The sequence below is a fragment of the Squalius cephalus genome (assembly GCF_949319135.1).
Source record: "Squalius cephalus genome assembly, chromosome: 2".
Classification (NCBI taxonomy): domain Eukaryota; kingdom Metazoa; phylum Chordata; class Actinopteri; order Cypriniformes; family Leuciscidae; genus Squalius; species Squalius cephalus.
Window position 1 is genome coordinate 34,214,454 of NC_137123.1, and position 20,636 is coordinate 34,235,089.

Here is a 20,636-nt window from a genome sequence, read left to right on the forward strand (position 1 = left end):
TTTGTGAATCTGTTTTTTTTTTTTTTTTTTTTTTTTTCAAGGCCCCTGGAAAGTTTTTGAAAATAAACATTCTTGGATACAGGTCCTTGAAAGTACTTGAATTTATTTTGTGCAAAAAAGTTTTCTGGAAAAAATGCCATTTTATTCCCTCCAGTTCGCTAATGTGTTATTTCGCCAACACTTTGTGGCCTGTGCATACTAGATTGCTTGATTTAGGCTACCTTAGTTAAGCGCATTTACGCATTACGTAAAGTGTTTCCCGGTGCTTTGTGTTGTACGTTGCCATGACTTCACGCGCGCACGAAACTACTACGATGGTACCTCAACGTTTCACAGAAACACTGTGAAACATTGCAAAAATTGGCTGAAACCGCTGAAACGTGATGCCTGGACAATGCAAGTTTCAAGATATTTGGAATGTTTTATAATGATCTGCACTATGTTGGATATGGTTTCAGTGCTTATACCGAACCCAAATATGTTCAGTCAATAGCCCTATTCGGACGGTAATTGTTTATCATGGGGTCGTAAGGTATTTTCATCATTTAGGGGTTGGTCTGTGATTTAATTGCCCTCCAAATCCAGAATGTCAGTGTTTTTCTCCCACCACCCGCGTATTTTTATTTTTTTTTTCATAAACACCAAGGTCGTGTGGTGATTTAATTGCCGTCTTAATCCACATATCTGAGTTTACAAGAAGAGATCACTTCAAAATTCACTGTTTAAATCCTTTTTGATCACTGCCAATCAACATACGATACGAACACACGATAACTGTTACGATTAACCGCTCCACCTCAGCGAACAAAAAGGAGAAAGAGAAAAAAAGCACGTAAACATTTGAAATGGGCCGTTATTGTGACAGCAATATATATGATCCAATTTTAAAATATGTAGGCTATTATGCATAACATTAAAAATACAAATGCATCTTTATTTTTACCTCATGTAAACTTATTTCCATTTTTTTTTTAATTACATCCTTTTGAGAAAATGCAAGAACCGTTTCGAATATGGCATACGCGCGTCTAGCTTCATATTTTTATAAATGAGAATTAAATAATTAAATGATAAATAGAACATTATTTTATTAAATACAAATTTATTCGTATTATTCCAAGCATATGACATTTTATTTACAGCAGACAATCAAGTGACTGACCACGCGAGCAGCGCGTTTGCGTGTTCGCGGACTTACAAAACTCGCTCCTCTACCGTCAATAAATGGGCATCCGAATGCATGAGTTTTATCACTGAGGTTCCATGTATGATGCAAATTTATTTTTACAGACGTCCACATGAGAAACAATTAATGTCCGAATAGGGCTTGAATTGCTTTGCTTGTTAAGATAATATAAACCCATGAGGCAAGAAAACTTAAAAGCATATTCATGTATCTTAAAGGTGCATGTGTAATATTTAGGAGGTTTCGTCACTATGTTCTTCTTCGTGCAAAGAAGCTAGCTAAAGTCAGGGAATAAAACAATAACACAATGATGAACAAGTAGGCTAACAATAATTTTCGCAATAACATATAATTTTACTGAATAATTAAGTAAACAATCTCTCCATTTATCTTTGTCTCAGACAACAAAATATTTTCCTGTTGTCCACCGTAACTTCTGTTGGTTGCAATTCGCAACCTCACCACTAGATGCCGCTAAAAATTACACAGTGCACCTTTAAAACTTCTGGTTACACGAGCCTAAGCTCTTTTCAATAAATTCCATGCAAAAGTTAATATACAGAATATTCTTCGGTTTTATGCTAAACAGAAATACAACAAATAGAATATCAGATCTCTGTCATATGGCCAAAAAAAAAAAAAAGAATGCTTTTTTGCATTGTTGTTTGACACATGAAAACTTTAACAATGTATCTGACAAGGTATCACGGTGTAACCTTGCTCTCACTTGAAATGTGTCCCTACATTATGTCCTTGAATTTGAGGATATCGGACCTGGAAAGTCCTTGAAAGGTCCTTGAATTTGAAATTAACCAAGGTGTGGGAACCCTGAATGACCGAATTTTTTTTGTTTTGTTTTTTTTAACATCAGCTGTACTTTCAGTTGACTTGCCTATGATAGGATCTTTCATTCTACACCAAGATCTATGACCAGTAAGAAGAACGTCTACAGGGCACATATTTAAAAAAAAAAAAAAAAAAAAAAAAAAAACTTGTCTGAGCAAGTAGACAGACCATATTTTAGTTTATGTAAAACGGCAAGAAATTATTTTGACATTTTTCTTGCCAAATCCATCCCAACTGCTCAAAATATAATATTATTGTGTGAGCTTACCGTAGTGAATTGGGGTAAGGGAAGAACAGTATGTTCAGTATTTTTGTTTTGTATGTACTTCATCTCAAAGATCTTCCAGAGCGCACCTTTAAAATAATGATATGAATAATAAAACCTACCATTCAAAAGTTTGGAGTCGGTAAGATTGTACAAAATACAGTACAAACAATAATATTGTGAGATATTCATGCAATTTAAAATAAATGTTTTGTATTATTTTAATATCTACAAGTGCATTTTTATAAAAATGTAATTTATTCCTCTAATGGCAAAGCTGATTTTTTTAAAAGCTGTTACTCCAGTGTTTAGTGTCACAAGACTCTTCAGAAATCATTCTAATATGCTGATTTGCTGCTTAAGAAACATTTATATCAATGTTAAAAACACTGTGTAAACTCTGCTTAATATTTTTCTGGAAGCCACAATACACTTTTTTTCAGGATGAATAGAAAGTTCAAAAGAACAGCATTTATTTGAAATATATTTTTTGTAACAAGTCTTGATCAATTTAATGCCTCCTTGCTGAATAAAAGTACACATAAAACAAAATCTCACTGACCCCAAACTTTTGGAAGATGTGTACCTCTGCATCAGTCTAATTTACAGACTAATTTTAGTAATATTACCAAAGGCATACTTGTTTATATTATTAGTCTGTTTCTATTCTGACTGATATTAAGTCACTTATATTATCTGTGTACTGTTTAATATTTTCCAGTGTTTTCTTGTTCTTCATGTGTGTTTAAATGTGCGTCTGGTACTGTGCTATCTATTAGTTCATCGTTTTTTTCTGTGTCTCCAGTGGCAGGCCATCTCTTTGACAGTGATAGAGAAAGTCCAGATAGCTGCAGCTGTTCTGGGTTCGCTGTTCCTGATAGCCAGTATCTCCTGGCTGGTGTGGTCCTCCCTCAGCCCCTCGGCCAAGTGGCAAAGGCAGGACCTGCTCTTCCAGATCTGTTATGCCATGTACGGCTTCATGGACCTGGTTTGCATTGGTAGGTCATTGGATTCTCAATAACTGCAATGCTGTGCTTTTACATGTTTGGATGTTTACTTGTCTGAGAATATCAGACACTGTCTGTGAGGGGTAGGGGGACCTTTGAATACACTGTGACTCTAGTGGCCTCACTGGTAACCAACATCTAGGCCTATTGGAACCAGCTGAAGACATAATGTTGAATTACAAGCCCACTTTCCTCTAAAAACACAGGAAAGTAGAGGAAAAGTGCAGGCAGAACTAAGAGGATTGTGTTTTTCAGGCAAGCCACAGGGAGCCATGAGTAATTGCTGCATTTCAGTTAATGAATGCATTTTTTTAAGTATCTACTGAATAAAATTACTAACAATAGAAATGGAAAGACTGAAAGATTGAGAACTGGAAATTGATTCTTGCATAGATGCCATTCAAATTCAAATTGGCCACAATATACTGGCTGTCACACTAAGAATGTACCATTTTAAATCCATCCAATATTAAGTGACTTAAACTATTAGACTAGTAAAGCTAACTTAAACTGGCTATATTCAGAATGAAACTCTATCTTACCGATTACTGCTCAGGACTGATAACTGATATTGTGAAACATAACAGTACACAACAATAACCATTTCAAGCAGTAGTTTGCTACATAGTTGTCACATGATCTCATCACATTAGTTAAAGGGGTCATATTATGCCTTTTCACTTTTTCAACTTTAGTTCTGCAAGGTTACAAAGCTCCAATATATTTTATTTAACAGAATATTCTTTCCAAGAACTATAACAAATGACTCGTTTGGAATACAACGCATTTTTTTCCGGGCTTTATGAAGTCACAATGTTATTCATTTAAATAATCCCGGCCCACAGAATATGTAAAAAAGAGGACGAGGCCTGGTTGAGCTGCATTAGAGAAGACAGTGTTGTCACTATGTCAAAGAGAGACACTGTTTTATCCACCCCGTTTCCAAAATAATTTTTTTTTTTAATGTGATGATACATGGGGAAACTTTTTTGAGCAATGTTGCCAAGCAATGTTGCTTGGGAACTGTCCCGTTGAGAATGGGCAACAAATTTCTATCTGGATACCTGTGTCTCACTTGGTCCCCCGTTGACGGCAACATTGCCCAGTAACATTGCTCAAAAAGTTGCCAGTGGTTAATTTATTTTAGACACTGTTCATGAACATTGTTACACCAACGTTTATCTGTGTGCTGCGCATTTTACGGAGAACAGCTTCCAGAAGCTAAGAGAGTACAATGCAGGTTACACACAAAAGCTTCTCCTGAAACGGAGCAGTTCCCACTTTGTCTGGACAATCTGTTGTTTGTGGATCACAACTTGTGAGTATGTCTTATCATTTCTAGTTGTGTTTTCTATTAACAGTTTGATTATAAGTTTTATGTTGTTGCAACAAACTACACTGTAAACAAAGGACAAAGCTGTTTACCTCCGCTCGCCTGCTAGCCAACATTAGTGTTGATATAATGTTTACTGTAGCTTTTGTAAGACTGTTCACCGCCCCTTAGGAAAATGATCCATAGTTGTGTGATTGATTACTGTTTGTATTACCATAGTTTCCGACAAATACAGTATGATTAAATGATGTATAACATCGGATCTAAAATGTATACGAAAATTACAAAAAAAGCATGCCACTCTGAAATCCGTGCTTGCAAAGTCAGTGCATGAAATCTGTTCTGCATGATCCTCTTGTTTGTTAATATTCTTAAGTCTGAATCTAGCTTGAATTGGTTTGAAATTGACGCCATCCTAAATATTTACATCTGAGTAGATGATAAGGGGCATGACATTTCCCTGAACACACGCTAAGCGGTGCCAATCACAACACACTGGGCCAAGTAACCAATCACAGCACATTTCATATTTCGGAAGGACGGGCTCATCGCGCTCTAGCCAGGCTGGGGAGAGAAGAGCTGTAATAATGTAAAATATGTGAAAAATAATGTGTTTTTTTGAACAATCAAGCATGAAAGCATATTCTATCACACCCCAAAAACAAAATCAAGACTTCGTAAAAGGGCATAATAGGACCCCTTTAATTCAGTGACCAGTTAAATTAAGAAGTTGGAGAGTGTAAGGAGACTGACTTGATTGTCATTCACAATGCTTCATGTGAGTGGATGGTTGATGCTGAGCTCTTTTGTCCTAATTTGTTTGTTGTGATTTTCTGTTTAGTGGAACTGAACATTTAAAACCGAACTTTAAAAACGTACGAGTTAGGGCATTAACTGAAGCATTCCATAGATTAATAGTCGGCCTGTCTTGAAAGGTTTATGCGGAATCATTAAAAATCTATTTCTCTGTTGAGAAAAGTAATGGAATTTTTACTTCCATTACCCCACTGTTGCTCTCTGTTCCAAGTGCTACTTTCATTATTACTTGCCTTCTCTCATTTGGAATGACCCTTCAAACTGAATTCCTCTTTCACAGCATACAAACAATCGTCAGGTAAAGGAAGTAATTTTGCAGTTTGTTTGCCATTTATGTGATTTTGCCATTGATTCTAAAATGCTCAATTGTTCTCATGCACCCAAGGACTCTCAGCGGAAATAGAATTACAAAGGGTCGATATTCGATGCAAAAGTATACTTTCCAGAACAATCTTTACAGTTAAAAGCATTACTTTTGCTCCTATGTTAACATTCCTATTCAAAATGAAGGTTGAGTGATATATAGATTTGCGCAGTGTTCTAAATGCATCGCCTATAAGAGCAAAGCCCTCTCACTTCAAGAGCTCTGCCCTCTGCGCTCACTTCTGATTCACCCTATTTGTAGATATTATAACAATAGTCATATGTATGTAATTTGGAAGTGAATAGACCAAATATTTAGGACTTACTGTGATATGTAATGCATTGTCACACTGGTATAAAATATTACAGGAAAGGACATGCTGAGTTTGATCTCTGGAGGAAAGGCAAGACGATGGGATAGTCTAATCAGGCCAGCTTAAGGAGCGATCCTTCTAATGCTTCGCTATGAGAGAAAATACACACTGCTCCCTCATGATCTGCATACAATTGAGCCAGTAAATAACACGCGCACACACATTGTATCAGTCTTTTTGTCTCTCAGAGGAAATGTGCTCCTAATTAAATGATAACATTTTTTTTTTTTTTTTTTTTTAATTAAGCATCATCTGAAGAGCATTGTTGTAACAAAACTGTGGGGGGACTGCAGCTAAAACTAGAGCAGCACTTAGCCCAAAAAAGTACAGTTCAGCTTTTCCAGAAGGGCAATATAAAAAAAAAAAAAAACCTGTGTGGGAGGAAACCCAGATATGTGAGGTTAAGAGTTCACCTGTTTACTCACCCTCATGTCTTTGCAAATTGCAAGACTTTCTTTCATCTTCAGAATACAAATGAAGATATTTTTTTAATATTCTCTCCCCATTTTTGTCCATTCATTATATCAACCTTTGTAATCAAGTTTAAAAAAGTACAAAGACATCATGAAAATAATCCATATGAATCAAGCGAATCAAAGTCTTCTGAGGAGACATGATGAACAGATTTAATTTAAGCTTCTATTCACAAACATTGTGAATGTGGCAAATTGTGACTCTCTTGAATTTTTTTCCTGATTCCACAGATTCCTATTGAAATGACTGGATTTTGCCTGCAAAATTTCACAGAGCAATGGTAAATGTGACTGCACCTTAACTCGCAATAGTATTGAGAATTGCTTGTAACCATTGCAAAAGATAACAAAGACATCCAGACTTTGCATTGCGACTTAAGAATTTCATTTTTATTTCTAAACTATTTCAAATAATTCCTGCTCGTTTCATTTTCTTAGATATGCAGCCAAAAATTCTCTAGCTCTCCCTCTTTTGTCCAAACATTTAGCCATGTCGCTCTATTCACTCAAATTTTCCAAGTTTTTGTATATCAATGACATACAGATACCAGTAACAGTGTTCACACAGCGGCAGTATAAGCGGCAGTTAGTCACATTTTAGAGTGCTAAATATATTCTATAGCCAAACAACTCACTAGTTTAAATTATCAGGACTCACACCTTAAAATTTACTATTTTGGTTAATCTGTATTGGGTAAATAGAATCACATTGGAAAACTATTTGTCATGTCATACAGTGCTATAGCCGCACACACAGTCGTGTGTATTCCTGTGAGGTTCAGATAACTCACAGAGATTGAGTTATGTGCCCTTCCAATCACTGTCTTCCATCAAAGCCTTTATCAGTTTTGTGGTCTGGGTCCTTCCCGAATGCTTTGCTCCACACTAAACAATTCAATGCCACTGTAGGATAATGGATGAATTTGTGCCTCTATTGGGCACGTTTATCAAATAAAGTCATGTTATCTGTAATGACTTTCCAGCGTTATGAAAGTCACCATTTTGATATATTTATTTTCATCACTGATCCAGGCATTATTTACAACTTTTTGCAAGAAAAGAAAAGCGCATTTTGAGCAAAAAGCTGAGAAAAATGCGTTTTTGATCCAGAATGATGATCAAACCATAGATAGAGTAGATCGAGTCCATCAACAGCCCCAAAGCTTACACAGTCCTATACCTCGTCCTGGGTCAACATTTAATTGGGTAACTTTAGGCAGTTTTGATTTATATGATGTTTAATGTTGATGACCGCAATATTTTACATATGCATCTGCTTACATAGATATCGCTTGTTTATACTTCTTCATCACATGTCTTTTGATCAGGAGATTCAGTATTCTTTCAAATGTGTAATAGCGGCCCCTACCGTATAACAGTGAAAAAACGGAAAGCCTGAAATTTCCGTCTATGGCGGGGTAGTCTCGCGTAGCCAGACCTTCAGACTGATGGCAGAAGGTCTGGACTCTTAGCAGCTTTCATTGGCCTAGAACCGTCCAGAGGCCGTCTGACTGACATGTAAAGCAAACCAATCACAGATCGTTTTGTTCTGCGTCATGTTTAGGGCGTGAAAACGTTGATGTCCCTACAATAACAGACTGGTCTGCAAGTCTATGCCACAAATTACTTCTGAAAATCCAGCGTTTCCTGATAATTGCCAAAGTTTCACTTTCCTCTTCCATGAAGGGGTTTGACGCCACAGCATCTTTGTTTCCAGGCGGACCTTCAAAGAACGTGACGGAAATCAGAAATCTTATAGAATTCAACCATTTAGATGACAACTTCAAAAATCCTGAAGTTTCCAGTTAGTTTCCAGTTAAGTGTGCCATATGCATCAGACATTCAGCCAGCCATTCGTAAGCGTGGCATCTGAGGCTGAGACTAATGGCGGGGAAGCATTGCCTCATAAATGACAGAAATTTTCGCCAATGGCGGGGAAAGAGTTGAATGCAATAACATGTTTTGTGTGAATGGTGAAAGTGTGTAAACATAGCCTAGTTATAGTAAAGGTGCAGTCAAATGTAGCTTTGTTTGGAGAATTTCAGTAGGAATCAATGCGATCAGGATTTACATGTGAGGACAAGATTTTCCTGTGCAGATTCATTTCGGGTTTAGTATGTCACGTAAATTCACCACATTGACCAACAGAAAGCTGCTTGGTTTGAAAGTGAACCGTCACTACACTACTGACAACAGATAATGAACCATTTTTCATCAATTTCCTCTAATGTGGCCGCACCTTATGTCTGTTTCAAAACAAAAATGTGAATGAACAACTATATTCAGCACTGACAATTGTATTCTGCTGCTGTGTGAACGTGGCCATTTGAATAAATGCACAGGTATTGGACCAAGTACCTGCGATATAGCTGCAGTTTGATGTACGAGGTTTAGACCGCTCTCCATGCTGATGTATTGCAGATTGGACATAAAGTCATATGGGAGTTACAGAAAGAGTGTCAACAACTGCAGCTCTCTCCTTAACATCCACAAATGACAGCTGCAACATAAAATATCTGCCACCTAGTGCCTGCAGTCTAAATGGGCATCACAATGCTGCAGAAGCTGGAGTGGAATGGCTGTTTCGCCTCTCCAGTGGCTCAGAGGGAATAATGAGGTTTTCTCAGAGCAGCGTTATCTTGGGTAATCGCGACTGCAAGAAAAAAAGAAAGAGGCTGAATGGGAAGGAGCTGAACAGTGGTGATGTCGAGATTGTTTTAGTGACACATCCGTTTGTGCGTGCGCATGCTGTAGATCAATGGCAGAGTTCCTCAAGAGTTTCGTTGTGATGTATCGCTCTGTCTCTGTAAGCAGCCAGACTGGGAGGGAGACCGAACGAGAGTCCATTCTGTCTGATTAGGTGGAGAGAATGGAGATAATGCCTAAAGGCGATCGTTTCATTGAAATACTATCACTGAGAATAGCATTGGCCTTTTATTATTTCCAATCTTGACAGGAAGGGGGCATCAGGTCTTCTGAGAGTTTTACGAACAATGTATCACACAACATTTATATTTATTCATTTAGCTGATGCTTTTATCCAAAATGTGGGTTTATACAATATTTTGGATAACTGTTGATGCTTTCAGCTACTAATCAAACTGTACCATGTGGGCGATACATTGAATATTATTATATATTTGCAATAAATTTACTGCCAATATATATTTTCTAGCAACATTGTAAATATCACTATGATTCTAATCTGTGATCAAAAAATTGTTCTTGCCATCATTCAAAATTGAGTGTTTATATGTATTATGTAACCACTTTTACATGAAAATGATTTAACTTTTAATATAAATGTAAACATTTAAATATAATTTTGTGTTCAGTGAGTGGAATACAATGATTATTTTAGTTATATTTTTATTTAGTTTTATTTCTTACATGTTAAGATTTTCAATCTACTTTGCTGTTTGGTTGAAACAATAACCAGTTTAAGCATTTCAGAATTTTTTTTAGATATCAAGATATCAAATATTATGAAAAGATTAAGAAATGCCGAGATATATTTTTTAGATGTTTTGCCCAAAATACTGTATGAAAAAGGTTTTTCTTTTTCTTGATGTGATAATGCAAGAAACATTTTCTAAAGCTTTTCTAAAGATGTTTCATTACTATTTTATAAAATACTATTATTCATCACTATTACCCAAGAAGCAATTTTGTTGATTTTCAAGATTGCTCAGATGGGATGATATCTTACTCATACAGCTTTCAGCTTAATACTGAAATATGACATAATATTGTGCCTAATTATAGTCATTATTTAATATCATCTGTCATAATGTAGATTCATCTGACAGGGAAAGCACTATGTGAACAAAAAAGGAAGGAGAACGAGAGAAAGACTGAGAGTGAAGCTAAGAGAAGAGACAGGTGGCAAAGTGGCTTTTCACAGCCGAGCCCTGTTCCCATCCACTGTGGGACTGGTTGGGGGCCAAAAAATCCCACACTACAGCAGAAAAAAACTGCTGATAAAAATTCAAGCTTTGCCCTGAGAATTTCCTTCAGCTATCCTCTCGGCGCAAGGAAAATGTGCGTGTTTGTGTCTGTGTGTGTGTTAAATCAATACATGTCTCACATTCTCTCCTTGTAATGAGAGGATGTGCAGTCCAACTTTACTGAGACTGAGAGAGAGAGAGAGAGAGAGACTAGAAAAATTAGGTTTCAGCAGCAATAGCATCTTCATGATGCTGGAACGCTAATAAACTCCTCCACAACCTAATTTCAACTCGTACACATTTGCTGCATATAAATGCCACTGTGGACGCATTAATTCTGCTCTGTCTACTGAAACTCCAGTTATAAAACTAATAACAGCAACCACTACAGCATCAAGGTTAATGCTTTCCCCCATTTAACTGAACAAATATGACTGATGTCATTTGAAAGGTGAAACAAATTTGGTGCAGTCTTGTTTCATTTCCAGCATTTCCAGTTTTGTCAACTGCAGGGCTTTGGCTTAGGCTGTTGTAGAAAAGTCGATTGAAAACCGTGGGTTATTATTACCTTCTCGCACGCTGCTTGTTTTAGTGGTCTGCAGTGTGCAGTGATAACGTCTGTTAGTGGTCTGTCTCATTGATTCTGGAGCAGCTAGAGTGAGAGGAGAACCTCAGGGCTCTCGGGACGCCTCTAGCCTTTCACAGTGATCAGAGATCGGTTTCAACTCCACAAAATACAAGCCTTTGTAATCTAACATTTGCAGAGAGGTGAGTGAAAAAACTGTCATCAGAGCTCAGAGAGTGAAAATCGAAAGGGGGGAAGATAGTAGCAGTCTGAAAAAAAAGTGTAGAGATATGTGCGGCCTTGCAGACATTCAGAGGGGAACCCACCGTCACATAAAAGATTAATGCAGACCATCACTCTCTTTCTATCTGGACCTCTGAAGAAACAAATACAATGGTGCGAGTTAAACCAAGCCAGAGGTGTAAAAAAAAAAAAAAATCATATTGACAGCACCTCAACACTTTCCTAAATACCTGTTTGGCACACTGTGCATTGCAAATTTTCTTGATCAATGAGGTCATTGGGATTTGTTGTTGTCAAGTAAATGTTTTCCATAAGTGGAGCGAAAATGCCTGTATTAACCATGTAGCCTCAAGACATAATTACACTTAATTTCTTATATAATATTAATTAAAGAGGTTCTGAAATGCCAAACGTGATTAAATACAGAAAAGTGGGGCACCATATTTTGAAAAAGTACTTAAATGTTAATTCGATTGGCTTGTATATCCAGGAAAATGTCTTGATGACCTCTGAAAAATGCACTTTGGCGGTCTAAATGATTTGTGAGAAGTAAAGTATCATGTTTTGCCTGGGAAATCTAATTGAGTAAAAGTATAAGTGTTCAGTTTCAGTGTTTCCAAATGGAGTAGAAGTGCGTATTTTTGTGGAGTTTACATGATGCTCATGTTTATCAGTGCAAGTATGAATGGAATCTAGCAGTCAGTTATTACACAGCTCTTAGGAATACTTGATTCTGATTGGTCAGTCGTCCCATCCAACAGTGTGACATTTCCTGTTATTCACCATCATCCGCAGCAATACTGTGCTTTTTCTTGTACACAGTAATGGAATTTTTTTCAAGCATATAATTTAAAAGACATTAATGGTTGTTACACTACCGATCAAAAGTTTGGGGAAAGAGATCTCTTATGCTCCTCAAAGCTACATTTTTTTTGATCAAAACAGCAATATTGGGAAATATTACAATTAAAAAAACTAAACATTTTAAAATGTAATTTATTCCTGTGATGGCAAAGCTGATTTTTCAGCAGCCATTATTACAGTCTTCAGTGTCACATGATCCTTCAGAAATCATTCTGATATGATTTGGTGTTCAAAAAACATCTCTATGTTAAAAACATAATATTTTCTATGCAGTACATTTAGAATTAAAGTTGTATTTTTAATTGGACACTGTACAAAGTACCCATTAAAAGGTCTTTCAGCAAATTGAATCTCTTCCTAGACAGACCCATTTGTTCTGACTGTACATTATCCCTCACTTAACAAATGCGTCTATCCTTCTCTTTTAGCTCTGATTGTCCACGAGGGTCCCTCCGTATTTCGCATTTTTAACCGCTGGCAGGCTGTTAATCAGCAGTGGAAAGTCTTGAACTACGACAAGGTCAAAGACAATGAGGAGCACCAGAAGACCTGTGCCACATTCCGGAACTTCTCTCTGCCGCTGCCGCACCGCATGGGGCCGTCCGGCACAGAAGGCGAAGCCTCCACCTCCACGTCCTCCCTCATGGCTGCGGCTGCAGCGGCCACGGCGGGAACCGTAACCCCCTCCACAAACTCCGTCCCGTTGGCAGCAGGTGCCACGTCAGAGCCGCAGGACTCATCTGAGCCCAGCAACGGGCAGCCCTCGCTGCCGGACCACCACTGTACTTACAACATCCTTCATCTCCTCAGCCACCACCTGAGACCCCAGGAGCCACGCGGACAGACCAGCAACAGCAACCGTGAACTGGTCATGAGAGTTACCACAGTGTGAGGCCTGGTTTACGGTTCAGTCTCTGCATGCGACGTATTTAAAGAAAGGATTCAGTGAAGAGAATTAAACCGTGTTACCCAGGGACCCAGTTCAGCGCTGTCCGGGTTTAAAGGAGTTTTGTTTTTCCCTTTTTTTTTTTTTTTACAGTATTGAATAAAACAAGAAAGCAAGGTTCTCTCGCAGTGGTTACAGGAAAGATTATGGCCATAAAGCTGCATACTAGAAATTATGCAAGCCACTGAGAAAGGTCAAAGGTCAGTGAAGTTTTTCTGAGTGTGTGTGTTGAGTTTATTGTCAGCTCAAGGTCAGAGCTGTCACCATTATGAAGCACAACCTTACCAATGCAATCCAGTTTCTACACTGACAGCCACTGCTGAACTAAAATGGCTCAGAGTGAAGAACAAATGTATTCTTTGTAAAACATGCAGCATTACACTAATTTTTCTGATTACTACAGGTTGTATTTTCAGATAAAGTCGTATTATTAAATGTCAGTGCGGCACTTGCTAGGATAAGCAAGTCTAAATCTGTTTCTTAAACCAAATGGGGTATTGAAGAATCAAACTATTGTGTTTACACTTTTAGGCAGTTTTTTAGGGAAATCAATCCTCTCTGATTTTGACAGTCTTGTACACCAACAATAGGAAACCACGTTACAGTGGAGACAACGTGCAGCAATCAAACTACTACTACTAAAAAAACTGACTCAATTTGAGGCAAATCTCTTGGACTTATTTTGTTTACATTTGTTAAATATGTGAGAAAAAGAGGTTGCTACATAAAAAAAACAAAAAAAAAAAACAATTCCAACTGGTTTAACTGTTGTATGTGTCTGTTTCTCTTATGCAAGAGAGTATGCAAGAGTTGACTCCAGTCACAGAGCATATTCAATTAAATCATTCATTTAAGTAATGCATTTTATGTGCTCCAACGTGGTTGCTTTCCAAGCCTGGGGTTTCAAACAAATCAACAGCACTTGGAATGTTTACATTAATCCCATTTTTATTGTAACACTTCTTTTTTTTCTCAAAACAAATACAGACAGAAAGTGGATCTAAGTGGCTGAGTGATTAGAAAACAGGAAACAGCACCAGTGCCGGTGGGTCTTCTGGCTTCCAAGCCTGACCACAGCTGCCTGTTTCTGAGTAATCATATCTGCCTTCCCCTTCTGGTAATGGTCCACTCCTCCATTTCCTTCTCCTTAGATTCTTAGATCCTACATATCCAAGAACAACTTGTGCAGAAATAATCACATATGATCATGTGACATTATTAGCTTGCATGTTTCTTGACTAGTTTAATGCATTTGATGACAGAAATGAGGCGTGTATCTGTATATTCTGAAGAAACACTTAAATATACGAGTGTGGGATTGGCGATTTAGAGGTGAAAAGAATACATAGGCCATATTATGTTTGAATAATCATGGAACAGAAAAATCATTGCATACTATGACCTAACAATTAAGAATTCGTTGAAGCAATGCCAATCATTCACAGCACTTCTCTAAAGAAAGTTAAATGTACACAGAGAGAAGAGAGAGAGAGAGAGGAGGAGTGAGTGTGTCAACAGCTTTCATTGACTGCTTTTAAACATGCGTTCAAATACAATCGCTGCTGCTGATGATGTCAAATTGTGGTTGGTTCCATGTGAAACAAGAAAACCTCCAACAGAGGGCCAAGGCACAAGATAATGTAAGTGTTTTGACATTTCCTTCACTGGGATCCAGTGGAATTCCAGGGAGATGGATACATTATAGTCAGAATGTATAAAAGAAAGTACAACTATGAATGGAGGAATGTTCCATCTACTCTATTAGTGTCTTTTGTTTGCTCCTCCACAGCGACCTGCAGATGATGATGATGATGATGATGATGATGTCCTGCTACTCCAGTTCCACGAGTAGATCTCCCTCTCCGACTGTATCTCCAGCTTTACAGTGCACACTCTTCACCTGAACAACAACACACATTAAATGAGAAAGGTCCATGCATTCAATGTGTGCAATCAAACACACATTGGACACAGGAAGCTGCCCAGAGAAACAAGGGAGAAAATTATTTAATAAGAAATGAATGCTTCCATATTACAAAAGATGGTAAGAGGTTTTATGTTTTCATTTTAATTCAAATACATGAGAATTATTTGCAACCATTTGGCTTCATTGTTTCTTCACCCATACGCATTTGTATTCCTTCCTATATAAATGCATATGGATGATTCTTCAATTAAAAGAACTCATTGGTCCCCTAGGAAAATTATAAAGTGATTTTAAATATAAAGAGACTTCTTTCCAAAAACATTAACAACAGTAATGTTTCCAAACTTTTGACCAGTACTGTGCATATACAGTTTTTAATTTTTATTTCAGTTTTAGTTTTAGTTATTTTAGTACAAGTCAAACTAATTGAAAAAAAAAAAAAAAAAAAAAAAATTATATATATATATCCACATATATATATACAGGTGCTGGTCATAAAATTAGAATATCATCAAAAAGTTGATTTATTTCAAGAATTCAACTTAACAGGTGAAACTAATATATTATATAGACTCATTACATGCAAAGTGAGATATTTCAAGCCTTTATTTGTTGTAATTTTGATGATTATGGCTTACAGCTTATGAAACCCACAAAAATAGGATTTCAAAAAATTAGAATATTACATGAAATCACACAGTAATTACACAGTGATACCATGGTCATTGAACCAGGTTTTGGTTCTTTTGGCAGTGTGGGCCGGTGCAAATCCTGCTGGAAAATGAAGTCAGCATCTCCATAAAGCTTGTCTGCTGAAGGAAGCATGAAGTGCTCTGGAAATGTCCTGGTAGACGGCTGCGTTGAGTGGACAGCACAGTGGACCAACACCAGCCGATGACATGGCTCCCCAAACCAACACAGACTGTGGAAACTTCACACTGGACTTCAAGCATCTTGGATTGTGTGCCTCTCCATTCTTCCTCCAGACTCTTGGACCTTGGTTTCCAAATGAGATGCAAAAATTGCTCTCATCAGAAAAGAGGACTTTGGTCCACTGTGCTTTATTAAATCTAGAGTCAACGCAGCCATCTACCAGGACATTTTCAGAGCACTTCATGCTTCCTTCATTTTCCAGCAGGATTTGCACCTGCCCACACTGCCAAAAGAACCAAAACCTGGTTCAATGACCATGGTATCACTGTGTAATTACTGTGTGATTTCATGTAATATTCTAATTTTCTGAGATTTTGATTTTGTGGTTTTCACAAGCTGTAAGCCATAATCATCAAAATTATAACAAATAAAGGCTTGAAATATCTCACTTTGCATGTAATGAGTCTATATAATATATTAGTTTCACCTGTTAAGTTGAATTCTTGAAATAAATCAACTTTTTGATGATATTCTAATTTTATGACCAGCACCTGTATATATATATATATGTATATATATATATATATATATATATATATATATATATATATATATATATATATATATATATATATATATATATAATTTTTTTTTTTTTTTTTTTTTTCAGGTTAAGTTAAAGTAACAGAAATATTTATGTTTTATTTTTAGTTAACTATAATAACCATGGCATGAAGTACAATAAAGTACTGCTGTCCATCAATAGAATCATAAACACCATAACCACAGTCTGGTTTCAGCCCTCTGACAAGAAGGGATAGACTTTCACAGTAGCTAAGTGGTCTGGTCAGAATACAAGTGTGGATAATGGACTGTGGCCCCTTGATGTCTCTCTCTCTCTCTCATGGTGTTGGGTACTGTAATGTATCTGATGTATGTGGAAGAGTACGTTCTATATGTCATATCGATTTATGATGCACAGAGTAGTGAGCAGGATTATTCATCAACGTGTGTGTGTATATGTGTGTGAGTGAGCGAGCTCACCTTGGCTGCCTTAGCTGCGGTCATGCTGTTCTGCATCTTCATGGCCTCAATCACACAAATCTCCTGTCCCTCTGCAACCTTCAGAACACACGCAGATAAATGAACAAAACCCGCAACAGGCATTCAACAATGACTACTTTCTAATAACATCTTGAAATGTACAATTCACAGAATATCTCCCTTCACGTATTTATTAACTTGATAGACTCGTGAAGGTCTAGTACATTAAACGACCTCCGCACAAAGAGCAGGGGAATATTGTAATATCATTTCATAAAGGAGCATGCATTAGAAGAGTGATAACGGTTAACAAACGAACAAAGCTCGCTGAAACGTGAGAGCAAAATCAATAAAAGAAACCTCTGTTTATATCTATCAAACTCTCCATTAGGGAAATGGATTATGGAAATAAGCGAGCACTGAGGAATAGCTGTTTCCCTCCATCCACAAGGAATAATTTCTGTCTCATCTATGCAGAAGTGGTAACATCGGGTGGTGTGAACGTCACTGCTGTGTGTGTGTGTGTGTGTGTGTGTGTGTGGAGACTAATCAGCGTGAGAGCTCTTCATTGCAGTGTTCTTGTGTGTGTGTGTGTGTGTGTGTGTGTGTGTGTGTGTGTGTGTGTGACGTTGCTGAGTGAATTAGATGTTTTACTGGAAGAGCTCAGATGTATTAGTCGGAGCCAGTCGGTCTGTGCATTATATATAAGTCATTAACAAACTGAGTCAGGACACATTCAATTCAACTTGACAGCAACACGCGCACACACACAGACCGTACACAGTATTTTTTCATACTGAAGTGCACTGTCAGCTTTACAAATGATGTCATCCCAATGCAACCCATGTCATTTAAAGGAATAGTTCCCTCCAAATAGAAAATTCTGTCCTCATTTACTCGTCATTCCAAACCTGTATGACTTTCTTTGTTCTGTGGAACACAAAAGGAGATCATTTGATGAACACCTGGTTGGGTGAATTTGATACAATGGAAGCACTTCAGGACTCACTTTAACACTTAAAGCACCAAGAGTGTGAGCAACTAAGCACAAGTGGCTCATTGATTTTTTTTCCCCAAGTGGTCTCATTGTTTATATTGAAAAATATATTGTTTTTTATCATAAATCCATCTTCCGGACCGTGTTTTTGCTTTATCCGAAAATCACTACTATAAGTTTGGATTTTCAGAAATACATTTAGTTAACATAGCATCACATTGCTGTGCATTGTTGTGCAACAACAGCTAATATGCATAATTTTCCTGTTATTACTTTAAAGCTGCTTTGAAACATTCAGTATTGTATAAAGCGCTATATAAATAAAGGTGACTTGACTTGACATTGACTAGGTTCGTAAAACTATGTTTAGACTATGTTATTTTTACTTTTGTACTGTTAAAGAAAGTAGTAAATTGACTATTTTTTATGAATAATTTATAACGTTGAGTCCATTCTGTCTGATTTGAAATCCTTTTTATTGCAGATTCTACGGTGACCGGAAGGGGACATGTTCGGTTCACTTAGTTTTGTCGTGGCCACAACAGATAAACTCGTGGGAACGTGATAATACGTTGTTGCCACAATATATTAATTCGTGGGAACGTGATAATAAATCGTGGCCACGAGATCATTTTGTTGAGGGAACGACATCATTATGTCATGGCCACGCGATGTAAAGTCGTGGCCTCGAGATCATATGTTGAGGGAACCACACCAGTCAATACAGTAACCATACACAGCAGTCGGAGACGGAGATGACTGATGAAATAACATTTTACATTGAATTAGGAATGTCATATAAAGATATAGTGCGGTCTCTGGCATTAAGACATGGGTACGTAAGTGAAAGACACCCGAAGCGCATTCTTAAGTTGAATAGGCTTTTTCGTTGGCAATTTGCTGGCTTGAATGAAATACTCGGGTCACGAATAAAGTTCCTTTTAAGGCAATAAACAAAAACAAATCATTAACAAATAACAAAGTAAATTATGACCGGGGTAAAAGGAGGAGCCGTATCGCGTGTGAAGAATTCCCAACATGTTATAAAACTGGTAGCCATGAGAAACGGTTGCCGTTCCCTCAACATATTAAGTCGTGGCCACGAGAAACGGATGTCGTGAACCGGAGTGAACCAAACATGTCCCCTCCCGCTCCCGGTCACTGCAGATTCAACTTACCTAACCTGAGAATAATAAAAAAAATAAGGTAAAGGTGTCGAGTTAAGCACCCTAAAACAATAAGCATCCATTTTTTAACATTTATTTATTGAGTTTTGTTGTCAATGATATTTGAGTGTCATTATCACCTGACAAATCACCTGTCTGGTACCCATTGGCACACCAGTGCACCTCGATCCATCAGATTCATCCACGCAGAACAGCGGAAGCACTCACACAGACGTTACGCCACAAATAACTTGTTGTTCTATAATTTAATCGCTAGTTACAAAGTTACATAATGTAGCTTTAATACATTTTAACAGTAAAAAATGACATTCTTTGTGTGCCACCTAGTGCTTCTTACTCCAGTCCAGTGGGTGGCGGAAATGTGCCATTATTCAGATTTTTTTTAAACCAATGTAAAATTTCTACTGCATTTCTACTGTCCAACTGCAGTTTTTTCTTTTTAACCAAAACTGAGCGGAGAACTAGGAAAATGGTAAGTAAGCCACATGGGTGGGTACATTTCCATTTCTTGTTTCATACTACATTTATTGCTAATATCCCTTGATTATTTTTATCTTGTGTCTAAGTGACTGGCATTTAACTGTCTGATTGTTTTTATGCGTAATATATAGAGGTTGGCTTCCTTAAAATTTGCAGTTATTTGGAACAATTCACCTAGAGAGCTTTAAGCAATCCAGACTGAATTTTAATCCATATCATAAAGTTAAACAGAGAAAATGAGAGTAATATAGTTATGCTGAATGTGCAGTATTTCCAGTAAGTCACTTACCCTATCCCCTGGTTTAACAGACACAGCCACCACTGATCCTGGCATGGGAGAGCGGAGGATACTACTGGTGTCTTCAGGAACCTTCTCTGGCATGTGCTTACTGAGGGACGCTGCCAGGTTACTCAGCACACGCACCTTAAACTGAACACATGAAACACATAGAAATGGGTACACAGATACCTCAATGAATTAAATACAGAAAACTACGATGCTATAAACAACCAAATAAACAAACACTGCAGAAGACAAACACACAAACACATTTCACCAAATTTTTTTTAGCAGTATAAAGTCTAGTGGACATTGTATCTTGTACAGACCAATAATTTCACATTAATCTTACCAAAAAAAAAAAAAACTATTATGGAAACTGGATTTAGGTGGATGGAAATGCTGCAGAACATACCCATATATTATGCCCGTGTACATTTAATTTACCTGACACTAACGGTCTCAAAACTAAAGTTGAAATCGTCCCTGTTAGGCCCTGCTGCTTGATGCCGTAACTGCATCCGCCTCCACTGACAGCCATTCAAAATTAGAAGTGTATTCTGATTGTGTTTTTGTGAGCAACATACACTACAGTTCAAAAGTTTGGGGTCGGTAAGATT

At 37.3% G+C, this 20,636-nt stretch overlaps 2 protein-coding genes across 3 annotated transcripts in view; one reads left to right on the forward strand and one right to left on the reverse strand.

Moving 5' to 3' along the window:
• Nucleotides 1-13,991, forward strand: part of marchf4a (membrane-associated ring finger (C3HC4) 4a) — a 55,918-nt gene extending 41,927 nt beyond the window's left edge. The window contains exons 3-4 of one of the 2 annotated variants that reach the window (XM_079853727.1): nucleotides 3,103-3,295; nucleotides 12,711-13,991. In XM_079853727.1, the coding sequence (XP_079709853.1) occupies nucleotides 3,103-3,295; nucleotides 12,711-13,174 (657 nt within the window). In that variant the 3' untranslated portion in view covers nucleotides 13,175-13,991. The remainder of the gene's footprint in view (nucleotides 1-3,102; nucleotides 3,296-12,710) is intronic. The other variant, XM_079853728.1, reaches the window with a different exon arrangement.
• Nucleotides 13,992-14,062: 71 nt separating this feature from the next.
• Nucleotides 14,063-20,636, reverse strand: part of pcca (propionyl-CoA carboxylase subunit alpha) — a 47,814-nt gene continuing 41,240 nt past the window's right edge. Inside the window, exons 21-23 of the mRNA XM_079853716.1 lie at nucleotides 20,026-20,166; nucleotides 17,073-17,150; nucleotides 14,063-15,128 (exon numbers count right to left, since the gene is read on the reverse strand). Coding sequence (XP_079709842.1) covers nucleotides 15,060-15,128; nucleotides 17,073-17,150; nucleotides 20,026-20,166 — 288 coding nt within the window. The 3' untranslated portion in view covers nucleotides 14,063-15,059. The remainder of the gene's footprint in view (nucleotides 15,129-17,072; nucleotides 17,151-20,025; nucleotides 20,167-20,636) is intronic.